Source organism: Thermobia domestica, chromosome 6 (assembly GCF_964235325.1).
Source record: "Thermobia domestica chromosome 6, izTheDome1.hap1.1, whole genome shotgun sequence".
NCBI lineage: Eukaryota > Metazoa > Arthropoda > Insecta > Zygentoma > Lepismatidae > Thermobia > Thermobia domestica.
In genome coordinates, this window is record NC_137459.1 from 21,106,638 (window position 1) to 21,119,707 (window position 13,070).

Below are 13,070 nucleotides of genomic sequence, written 5' to 3' on the forward strand. Positions count from 1 at the left end.
ATTACCCTCCACACTCACGCGCGCGCACTCTTGCAACTATAGTACGCGGAGTCTATATAAACATTCACGTACACGCAGTGTAGCAATTTAAAAATTAAAAAAAAAAAACTTTCTTTCCTGAGTGTATGCGGAAGACACGCTAGCATGACATGAGTAGCTGAGGAAAGGGAGGAAAATGTCCCAAGACAGGAAGCGCGTCATTTGATGTTGTGGACTTTCAAACCTGTTATTTAAATATGAAGAGTAAATTCAAACAATACAACATTTTGTAAAATAATAATTATATACACACGCTTTTCGTCATAATGTGTTAAGAAACAATTTCCATCAAAAAGTAAAAACAAATAAAAACATAAAGAAATAAGTAACATAAAATTATTTTGTGTTCTATTTGCCTAGAAAAAACAAACCATTTTATACAATTGCTTGCGTAAAAGTTACCAATATTCCCGGCAATGAGGCAACAATTTCATACTAAACTTTTTTCTTTAAAAGGAGACCAAATTGACAAATAACCATCTTTTTAATTTTGATAGCTTTTCTTTACTGTTGCTTGCCAACGAATACATAATTCGTTATATCAATAGTAAATTGATTCCAGCACATTGATTTAATATATATATATATATATATATATATATATATATATATATATATATATATATATATATATATATATATATATATATATATATAATGTACAGGGAGTTTCAAAACAACAGCAACAACGTTTAGGAGGTGAGTCGTAACACCAAGATAAGACAAAAAGTATAGACCAACTTGGATGCATAAAAGCTTCCTTTCGGAGTTATAGGCTGCCGAAAACACACACACACACACAAATGAAATTTTAAGGTCGATAGCTCTAAAACTATAGGACATACCGTAGTCGGGTCGAGGCTTCACTTAGGAACTAAAATGTGCGCTATCAAAAAACACATGTTTAAAAAAACACACATGGGCATATATTTTCAAGTACTCACCAACTACCTCTATAAGAATTGTTGCGGAAGTATCACAGGATTCTGAAACTTCTATATTTGGATAGGGCACATATTAGTTCCTAAGTGAAGTTTTCACCCGACTACTTTAGGTTCCATAGTTTTGGAACTATTGACCTTAAAAGTTCATTTTTTCACGTTTTCGGCCGCCTATAACTCCAAAAGGAAGCATTTGTGCACCCAGGTTTGTTTATGCTTTTTGTGTTACCTTGCTGTCAGGAATCATCTCCCAAACGTTGTCGGTGTTATTTTGAAACACCCTGTATATCTTAGAGCGCACAGAGAGTGTTGCAGCTCATAAGCACGTAAAAAGGATCCTCCTTTGCATATCATTATAGAACCAAATCTAAAATCTGACTTTGGACATGAAGGGCACGGTAGCTCAGTTGCAGAACATTTATCTTTGGTGTGTGTGATCTCTGGTTCGATCCCTTAGCCAAGGAATTTTGTCGTCGACAATATGTTGTCCGTGGGTTTTCTTGGGGTGCTTCCGTTTTCTCCCACTTTCTAATTCCACCTTTTTTTAATTATCATTTACTTGCCTAAATCATCCATCTCCTTTAGCCTAACAGGCACAATCGTGGGACGTTAAACTGAAAAGATTTGATTTTTTTTAAAAATATATTAAAGTCTATCATTTGAAGCATTTATGTACGTCTAATCTTTATGTTTGGTGTCGTAAGTCAGTAATAAGAAAACGTGGTCTTGATTTCCTATTAGAATTAATTACATAGTAAATGGAGATGTTTCCATCCAGCGAGCAGTTCATTGCAAACTTTCTGGATATAGTTCCACTTTGATGCCTATAATTAGAGTACCAAGCATTTCGAGCTTCTTTACCGCTTGCCTATTGTGGAATTAATTTGGGTTGGCGTATTTAAAGATTATCTTTTCAGTACGCGAACTGGAAAAAAGTAAAATGAAACGAAAAACAAAGAAATGAATTTGTAACATTTGCATAGCGTCTTCTTTTCTTTGGTCCACTTTCGCTAACGCTCACCCTGTCTCTCATCCGGTTAACATTCTGCAAAAGTTTTGTGATTTCGTGTTGAACTTGACGTTCCAGCGGCACTCGTGCGTCAACTTCCTTTATTTTCGTCAGACACATATGCTTCCATATGAACAGAATACACTCTCACTCTCTCTATAACAGAAACATCTTCCTATCGTTATATCATCGTATGCAAAACAATGCATTGTTACAACAAAAGAAAAAGTATCTTTCCTTTCTCAATGGGTTAAATTTCACTGGGAGTTTTCAAGTAACATAAGAACGATGAGGTTAGCACAGCACAGTAAATCTAACCCATTTGATTATTCGTATCCAACTATTGCTACTGTGGTTAAGGAAAGCTGACGTCTGACAATTGGACACAACCTGTGATGAACTACACTGAGAAAAATCCGTTCTGCGGCGTTATCCTCTTGCTCATTACAGAAATCAGTACGGAGCATACGTTATCCGTATGCTGGATAGGCACTGCCCTTGGATGTTACATCGTGTCGTTGCAGGATGTCTGACATCTAACAGTTTTCCGTATATCACATGCATACACTTATGTTACATTCCTCAGCTGTATGTTATATACGTCCATTTGTATGTGAGATCCTAACTGCCTATATTGTTTCATACGGAAAGTACGTACAGATGGAACACTTATACAGAAAGTATTATAAAACATGCGTTTTCAGTTATACGTCTGCTGTACGTTAAGTCCAAAAGCTACAGAAATTACTCACGTAACCTATCTTTTTAAGTATGCCACCTACATTTTTTCTTAGTGTACAGGTGCTGTTACCAAAAGTCCTTTAATAACAGGGACTGTAATTCTGGCGACAAACTTAGAATATTTAACAGGTCATAAGTAACAATATGAATTAGTGATTTGTAACTTATGATTTTCAAATTACAAAAACAATCTTACTTGAGAGAAGATTCAATATTTAACTACCGGCAACAGCGTAGTCACTGACCTTGGTCACCTAAAAACTGTGTGAAAAAATACTACAGTCTCAGACGCCAGATTTCCATAACCGCATTATAAACCTGTGTTTATCACATGACAGAAACTAACAAAAGGCAGAATAGTGACAATGTAATACTCACACCGGGTATTCTTTGTCATAGAGGCAATAATTGAGGTCGTGTGCACATCCAGGTTTTGGTCCTCCATGTTTGTGATGGTGCTGGTTGCTGTCGAACGTCTGAAAGCTGGGCGGTTTATTCAATATCCTTCCGTAACCACTGGGATAGTCTGGAAAGATAGGTTGTTTATCAGGTGATTCATTAATTTTAAAGTTTAGTAATTATCTTTTAGCACATTGATTGTATATATGACTCTGATTTACAACTAGAGATCAGTACGGAGCGTGACACGATTTTTTCTAAGTATTTCCATTTTGCATCAGTGAATAACTTGAGACATTTCATGTTACCATTGCGTTAGTTTCTACAATTAGTTTGTTGTAGTATAAGATTCATATGCGAAACTCAAATGATTTTATGCTTAAACTCATAAACCTGAATAAAATAATGCAGTTAGTTCACTCTAGTTTCAGACAGCTCATTTAATAACTAAATAAATATGTACTGTTTTCTCTTTTTCATTTTACGTCTTAAAAACATTTTATTTTTGTGATTACTACGGCGTAATATTTAGCTAGTGAAAAAATAACTTGAGCTACGATCATTATCAGCTGTTAATCAGATTCTAAACTCATACTTCACCTATTTCTATTAAGAGAGAATAGAGAAAAGAATGGGTTACAAAATCATCATATTTTATTTTTGTAGAAATAAATTTGTAAGAACACATCAAAAGAAAACCTCTATCAATATTCTTATGGAAAATGAGATTAGTTCAAATCCGATAAAGATAACATACACTGACCAGTCAAAACACTATGACCATCTAACTAATATCTGGTAGTCCACCATTGGTCCACAGGACAGCAGCAATGTAGTTTGACATGGAATCAACTAAATTCACCGCTCTGCTCATCGAATCACTCCAGCTTCACATTGATCTTATGACAAGGATCATTGTCCTGCTGAAAGATTTCAATCTGAGCTCGAAATATGGCTGACATTAATGGGTCTACGTAATCAGCAATGACTCACCTATAGCTACGACCCTATATACTACCGAGCCGATTGATGGCCATGTGAAGGTTTCCCAAATCATTATTTAGTCATCACAGGCCTCTTGTGATCCTACTGTGCACCTCTCGAGCAGCTGTTTTTCTGGAAGACGACGGATTCTAAGCTGGCCATCAATATGATTAAGGCGGTATCATGATTCATCACACCATGTAACGTTGTGCTATTGTTCTGTGATCTAATGGCGATGGGCATGTGCCCGTTCCAGTCATCATTGATGATACCATTCGGTTAACATCGGCAAACATGTAGGGCGTCGGCTGCAGAAGCTCTTATATAACAGCGCTTTGTGAATTGTGCGCTCAGACACACTCGTGCTTTGTCTACTGTTAAAATCTGTTGTTAATTGTCCTATAGTTTGCAGAAACCTCAACAGTCTATGACGTCAAACATCCTCAATGAGATATGGCCACCCCACTTCTTTTGGTTTTATGCTGGTTTTACACCCTTTTCTTACTTTTGGAAGACACTAACCACATCAGCTAGCGAATACCCGACAAGTCGCACTGTTTCCGAGACACAAGCTATTAGCTGTCCGGCCATCACAATCTGGCTCCTATCAAACTCTGATATATCGCCAAACTTACTCATTCTATGCAAAAGCATCAGACTGAGTAATTGTGTGAGATATTCGTCACTGTCTGGCGAGCGGTTCTGCTTTGCTCCGTGCCTCTTACATCATCCTAATGATTTTGTCAAGTAACAGGTTGTCATAACGTTTTAGCTGGTCAATGTATGCTGTCCTTGAGGCCACGATCTGATCGAAGTATCAATTGACGTAAAGATCAGGGACTAATGCTTTTTCTACGAGCAGTTAAAGTACGTGTTTTCTGCGATTGTAAGTAGAACCACACAGTAATTGTAACCCCTTCATTTATGAATTTTAATCCTTCACAAACCAATAGTTCAAAATTCTTAGATCTTTGCCCTTAAAATGTCACTAAAACACTCTGCTACAATTCATTTTGAAATTATCTCCACAAAATCAATATCAGAAACAAGCCTCTTCTGACATTCTTTAACCAAATGTTTGAAAATAATGAAGTAGTACATTATATCAGTTCTGTAAAGAAACATTTCAGTATCGTGTATAAATATGAAATCTATGAAGTTTAGATTATCAATTTATGCGGAAAATTTCTTTAAGTTCTCCTATTTCGGAAAAAATTCGTTCTTATTATTTTTTGAAAGCAATCTTTTATTTGAAGTAGAGACGGCATTTACACTATAGCTAATCAAATTATTGTCCCAAATTAACGCTTAACAACAAGGCCAAAATTAGACTAACAAAACGTTCGAATGGACGCGGAAAATAATATGTTTTTCTTTGTTGATTGTATTTAGCATGTCAAAATAAATGCCCATGCTCATAAATGCTCATGGATTTCACCTACCGTATGGGTCTTTGCCAAAGTCATCCTTATGAGAGTGCTTTGAATAAAGGATGACAATCCCAGGATTTCCTCTGGCTTCCGGCTCCAACTCACTGGCACTAACATCTGAATCGTCATTTCCTAGATTATCTGTGTCTCGTTTCTTCGAAGCAGATGAGTCTTCTGTAATTACTTGCCATGCACAGGCCATCAGAAACCATACGGCCAACCTCTCACCTAGCTATAGAAAACACAAAGTACTTACTTTGATATTCTGAGATATTATTTGACATATTTTACAAAATTAGTTCCATTGAGTTGAAAATCATTTAATCAACCTTTAATTTCTTCTGTTTTATTCTAAACGGAAGGATAGAAAGATGAATCACAAAAAATTGTTGGACAGAATTAGATTTTAAGTATTGACATTTATGTTAATAGCTTTGTGATAGAAAGCATACTTAATATTGGTTAAACTTTACAAATATATTTGAAATAACTATCTGTTTGTGACAGCATCACGCAAAGAGCCCTAAAGATTTGCTTATACCTTTTAGTATAATAACATACCTGACATCATAGATTTTTTTCTATCGTTTTACTATAAGTGACAAAATTAAATCATCACCTAAGATAAATGACAATAGTTGAAATTTTCATTGTTTTTTTTTTTTTTTTTTTTTTTTTGTTTTGAATGGCTGAAAACATTATTGAATCACCTTTTGACGCAAGTATTTTTCAGCATAAGAGAGTCCACGTGTAAAGAAAGACACTTATTTAACCCTTTCAAACAACTTCAATTTTCTGTTAGAGTTTCCTTTCCAAACACTAGGGATCCGAATTTATCTATATATTAAAATGTTAGAAAAGTTCATATGTTTGTGACCAATCCTTTGGACACTGAGTTCCCTCTAGAAAGATGCCATTTTCACTGATCGATTGCAAATTTTGTGTAGATTGGTCACTTCTAATTACATTGTTTAAAAAACATGATCGTTATTTCTTTATTACATTTTTTAAGGTGTCCACTGGAAGTGTTGACATTTCAAAAAGTAAAGCATCATATCCTACAAGTTATATATTCCAATACCACATATTTGCATATAGGGGTTACATACCCCTCAGGCGTTTGTTTCATGGTCAAATTATAATGAGAAACGAAGGTTAACCATTTCTCCAGTCTCAGATGAATCTTTAGTGTTTGGAGTGTTTGGCCCAATGAACACCATATATAACTGACATTATAATTAATTGTGTATGTAATATATTTACTTATTACATATTGCATGCAAGAAGAAAGAAAACACTGATCATACATGAATTAGAAACTCCAACCGGAAGTAGGCTCAAATCTTGCAAACGGCGCGTGATATTGAAAAAATAATCGATAAGATCTCCCCTTTATGATACTCCTTGCCGATTTTTATCAAGACGTCTTTCACTTGTGTATGTAAAGGGACATGTACATATGTTGTGAGGAATGACAAGGAGAGTCATCCTCATATGTGAATGATGAGCTGTGTAGAGAGCGCAGGTTCAGCTAGTATGAACTAGAAGAAATCTGAAAATATGCATTTATGTATGCACTAAAAGTTATAAAATATATATTATAAATAAAATAATACTGGAAGAGATGTTAAACTCCTACCAGATGCTGGACCAGGGTGAACCGAAACTAGCTGTTTCTACCTTGCACAACCACCAATCACTGACTATTTGGCCACTACGGGGCCACTTCTTTTAAATAGCAGAAGATAACGATGTTCTGGATTTCGGTGAAAATGACTGAAACCGTGATAGGTTGTAGATATTGTGATCCTGAGAAAAAGTCTTATTGAGCACAACCACCAATCACTGACCATTTGGCCACTACGGGGCCACATTTTTGAAAACACCAGAATGTAACGATGTTCTGGGATTTTGTGGAATCGTATGAAACTCTGAAAGGGTTTAGATCTTCTTATCCCTTCCCACAACCCTGAAAAGGGATGGGGAGAGTAGCGGCGGACACCATTTAAGCATATATATAACATCCCAATGTTCATCTTGCGGGACAAAGCAAAGCCCTGGAAAACCCTAGACAGTATGACCGACCTTGGCCGAACCTCTCGAATGCGAACAAATTCTCTACCAACTGAACTACCGTTGCTCGGTAGCCACGAATTAATTATTTTTCTCCGGATCACGACATCTACAACATATTACTGTTTCACCCATTTTCACCGAAATACAAAATATCGTTATCTTGGGCTGTTTCAAAAAAGTGGCCCTGTAGTGGCCAAATGATCTATAATTGACGGTTGTGCCCATTAAGACTTTTCTCACGATGAGAAAATCTAAAACATATCACAGTTTCATGTATTTTCACCGAAATCCATAACATACTGGGCTGTTTTCAAAAAAGTGGCCCTGTAGTGACCAAATGGTTAGTGATGGGTGGTTGTGCCCATTGAGACTTTTCTTAGAATAACAATATCTACAACATATCACGGTTTCAGTCATTTTCACCGAAATCCATAATCTCGCTATCTTCGGCTGTTTTAAAAAGGTGTCTTGTAGTGGCCAAACGGTCAGTGATTGGTGGTTGTGCTCAATAAGACTTTTTCTCAGGATCACAATATCTACAACATATCACGGTTTCAGTCATTTTGACCGAAATCCAGAATATCGTTATCTTCTGCTATTTAAAAGAAGTGGCCTTGTAGTGGCCAAACGGTCAGTGATTGATGGTTGTGCCCACTGAGACTTTTTCTTAGGAACACAATAACTACAACATATCAGTATTTCAAGCTATTTCACCGAAATCCAATTTTCATAAGGATTGCGCGGGGTTCTTTCAATTCGATCGCTTGAGTATTTACTCCTGTAGTGAAGTGTTTTGTTACATTTATTATTCTCCTTGGAGTCGAATCAATAAGAGGTCAGGATTTCACATACAGATGGATGGATTTAACATACAGTTGACGTATGTAACGTACAGAAGACTGTTAGATGTCAGATATACTACAGTGGCATGATGTAGCATCTAAGTGGAAAAAAGGAAAATACGTATGGAACATACGGTAACCTATGATTCATAAAGATTATGTAGTAAACATACATATTCCACATATTCCTGGAATATATTGTTGTCCGGTTAACTGTTTTTTTAAGCGTATATTTGAGGTTTCCAATGTACTATTGTAACATGCTATTGGTAAGCAAAACTGTTAAAGGAAGATTGTCTGTGTAAAGAAAATTCAACACCAATCACCCATCATGCTCTGGGGAGACAGTGGCAGGAGTTGGTCATTTTTGGAGCCATGTTCAAATTTCTATGGACATTTTCTATGAAGAAAACACTCTAACTGAAGATATTTAGAATTAGATAATACCCCAGTTTGAAGAGGACTGTTTCGAGCAAGATAAAGCTCGAACCTACTACATTGGAAACTGAGAGGATATCTCCCACAACGGTTATTGGTGAACAGATATTGAGTGCCCTGTCCTGTTAGGTTTACGAATATAAGGTAGTGTGGATTCTTCTCGTGAATTTTCAGGTCAGAGACGTTGTCCCAACTTTTCTTTTAGATCAGCTGGAGCTACAAGGGCAGATCATAGAACCCTTTCCTGTTGTAACAGAAGGCCTACTGATTCTCCAAAGAACGGAATGGAATATCAAATAGTTAGGTAGAATACGTGCACTGGATCTTTGTGAGGTAACTTAAAACTTTAAGATGTTTCAGTGCTTTGGTTATAGAAGGAAGCTTGATATCGCATCATAAGGGCCAGAGCCAATTTGTTTTCCAAATACTTTATTTTCTAGATTTCATGTATTTTTAATTTTGTAATTGTCCTTGCGTGTTAAGTATAAATTATTATTATTATGTAGAAAAATCTTTGTTTTATTACTATCAATGGGACATAGCCTAATTATTTCCTGTTGTAGTTTTCTCTAAGTAATTACAGCCCTGTAAAGTATTACTGTAAAAACTAAACCACTGAAAGCAGTAAGATTTTGCAACCATTAGGTACAAATTATTTCATTGACGAAAACTCTACGAAGTATATAGGTATACTTTTTTCTCATAGATCCAAACTTCCGCGACATAACGGCAATGCAGTAATAAAAAGAAATGAATACAATTTTGAACATTATTATTCCAAATATAAAACCATAAAAGCTGCTGAACATTGTGTTTTACTGTCATGTAGTTCACGATCTGAAGCTGTTTCTTTGTTCCATAATCTTAACACCGAAATAAATGTTAAGAAAAAAAAAGTAATATCTCTGCATCCTGCAACAGAGGAAGAGGAAGATAACCCCCCGCCCCCTGCTTCTTGAGACAATAGAGCACCGTCGCAATGACGACAAACGACTTTCACCGTCGTCTGTTGCTAAAGTACTCAGTCATTTTACACTTTGATGGACAGGAGAAAGGAGTAAATGAATACGCCCAATTTTATATGCAACTCAATCTCTACCACATCAATCTGCTTAATTAATTATCTTTAAAGTACCGATGCATTTTACTGATAACACAAACGTTGCCTTTAAACTTCGTACATCTCTTCAATATGTAAAATCATATTCTACATCGAAATTTTGCACATGCCTAGGGATTTTATTTTTCTTGTCTTTAGTACTCTTAAAAAATGTACTGTTACTTAGCTGCAATAAAGCAGGTACCTTATTAATTTTATCTTTCTTTTTTAAGAAAGAAATGTGGTTGATAACTGTAATAAGTGTATTCATATTCAGGGCCGCCCTAGGCAATTTGCCGCCCCGTAAAATGGCATTATTTTCCGTCCCCTTTCCTCAGAAAGAACAAATCTTAAAAGCCACGATTTTGAGTATAATACACCATTATGAACAACGAATGGGAGGGAAAGTGCACTCACACTCAGAAAGGTCTGGAAACTACAGATACAACCTCGTTGCGTGTGTTTTTTCTTTAAATAATAATATATTATGTTAGTGAAAGATAAAGCAAACACACCTGCAGTGGAAAGATGATAATCCTTTTTCGAGCTTCATTGTCAGTCAGTTTGAAATTGCAGTGCAACTAGCTATTTTATCTTTATATCTTGACTTTCTTTCTACATCTGTTAACATTTAAAAAAAAACTTGTTCCCACCTTTAATAATAAGAAACTTTTTGGTAACAAAGGTAAAACTAGTTTTCATATCAAAACCGTGATAACCAACTAAATGGAACAGGTGTTCAATACTGTTCGAGGATTGAGTTCTCGTATTTGACAACAATCAGGCAATTCATCTCGGGATTTGTTTAACCACTTGCTTTAGCACTGTCCATGTGACCTTAAAATAATGCGACCGAAACATGATTTATGAATGTAGTACTGATATAGAAAGTCAGCTTAGTAAATTTAACTCCCATCATCATGAAGTCTGCTTTCAGTAAGAAATATTTTTTTTAAAAAAAATAATACCTGTATAGTTATGACAGATTAAGCCACTCCTCGAAACTGTCACCCCTTGTAAATGCACGTGTTGCACATAAGGTAGAGCCGGCCCCTATTCATATTTAGTAAATGATAATTTGAGATTTATGCCTCCGAGAGCAAGACAATAATCATAAAATGGAATCAAATTGTTCTGTATAGATGCATTAGACTAGCATTTAATTGAGAAAATGATTTTCATAACATCTGTAGTTCCAATCTAATCTTTCCAATTCTATCACATTTAATTTTGAATGGCAAAGGTCACACATTTATACGATTTAAGGATTTCTTCAGAATATTTTTTTTTTGGGGGGGGGGCTGACAATGCAAATAAAAGTAAAGCAGTTGTTCCTTTTTCTAAATGTTTCTTACTTGTTAGTTTACTCACAAATGAGTATAAAATAAGTTTCGTGAACTAAAAGACTGCTTAATTACTTAATACTGAACATCTTGACAGTTGATTAAAGTCCAATAATACCGTAAGAATTGTATCAAAATGGTTTTGAATTAGCGGTAAAGCATGGACCAAGATCTATGAAAAAAAAAAAAAACTAGCTCCTCGAATTTTTAGTTCAATCGTTTAAAAAAAAATGAAAAACCTAAAAGTCTTTAAAACATACAATAAAAAATCATGGACGGAAGTATTGTATTCTCATTCAGTGCCGGCTTTAGGTTTGGTGGGGCCCTAAGCTATTGAAAGGGACCCTTTATATGTCAAACTTTAGGGGCCCTTTACACGTCAAGCTTTCTTTTTCAGCGACAAAATGTCGCCGTTTTTTAGGTTTGAATATATGCTATATGCTAATTTATGGATCTAATGGATATCTAAATCGAAACAAGGGCCCATTACAAGCAGGGCTGATAACAAGAGCCTCATTACAAGTGGGGCTGAGAAATAGAGCCCTATTACTTGCTTCATAAAAGAAGATGAAATTAAATCTTTAGTTTTACGTCCCATGGTTATTCCGGTTAGGCTAAAGAAGACGGTGATGATGAGAAATGAATGAAATGGTGGAATGAAGGAAGTAGGAGGAAACGGGAAAACCCCAAGAAAACCCACGAGCACGGTGTTTGTCCACTACGAAGTCCACAGGGTGCGAGCTGGGATCGAACCAGAGACTCTAAGCACCGATGAACGCTCTACCACTGAGCCACCGCGCCCCCTGCTTCATAAAAGACTAGTACATAACAATACAAAACATAATTGTTGTATTCCCTTTTTATCTTATGTGCTTTTACTTGCTATTTGGAAATTACATTACAGTTTTTTTTTTTTAATTTTTAGGACCCCCAAGCGAGTGGGGCCCTAAGTTATAGCTTGTTTAGCTTATACGTAAATCCACCACTGTTTTCATTAATTTCTACCAGTATTTCTTTCTTTCTTTCTTTTCTTTTCTTTCTTTTTTATAATACTGTAAATGACTAGTTAGGACATTGCAGCTGAAAATTATCAAAATCCGTTTGGAAAGTCACGAGTTTTGTTAGGAGGAAATTATATCATACGAATACATTTCGGTAAAGATTAGGAAACGTATGACCTTGAGCGTCCTTGTGTTACCACATAACACGCAAATCAGCAATCTTTTAGGGTGTTTCGCACCAGAAGTGTACTCTTATCTTTCGCGCCAACAGAGGAAGAAATGGTTGATGCTGAGACTGTAATTTGTAGGTTAATAGATGTAGTTGTCATTCGATAGTTGTAGTTGATAAAAATATTTATGTAAGAAGATCTCTCACTTAAAATAAACACTTTAATCAAGTCAACATTAATCTTAACGAAAATAAAAATCCTTGAAACATAGTATATACAGTAAGTGGTATAATTGCGTCAATACTATATAGGCCTACTCTCTTTCGAGTGCAAAGGTGTAACTTTTGAAGTATAAAGTTATTTTAATTTTTATACTACCAGCAGTTTGATTTTATACACTTTGAAAGATTATTATGGTAAACACTTCTACGTGTTTAACATGGACATATTTTACATATATATTTTAGTTCAGATTCGTGTGGCGCTCTAAATATTAGTGTAAGTAAAAATCAAGCTTGTTTTCTGCAAAAATTACGACGTGTGTTGCGCCAGCACAGA

The 13,070-nt window shown here is 35.5% G+C and overlaps 1 protein-coding gene across 1 annotated transcript in view; it reads right to left on the bottom strand.

Moving 5' to 3' along the window:
• Positions 1–13,070, bottom strand: part of LOC145687876 (uncharacterized) — a 71,640-nt gene that overhangs the window by 10,902 nt on the left and 47,668 nt on the right. The window contains exons 2-3 of the mRNA XM_081761390.1: positions 5,556–5,775; positions 3,109–3,256 (exon numbers count right to left, since the gene is read on the bottom strand). Coding sequence (XP_081617516.1) covers positions 3,109–3,256; positions 5,556–5,775 — 368 coding nt within the window. The remainder of the gene's footprint in view (positions 1–3,108; positions 3,257–5,555; positions 5,776–13,070) is intronic.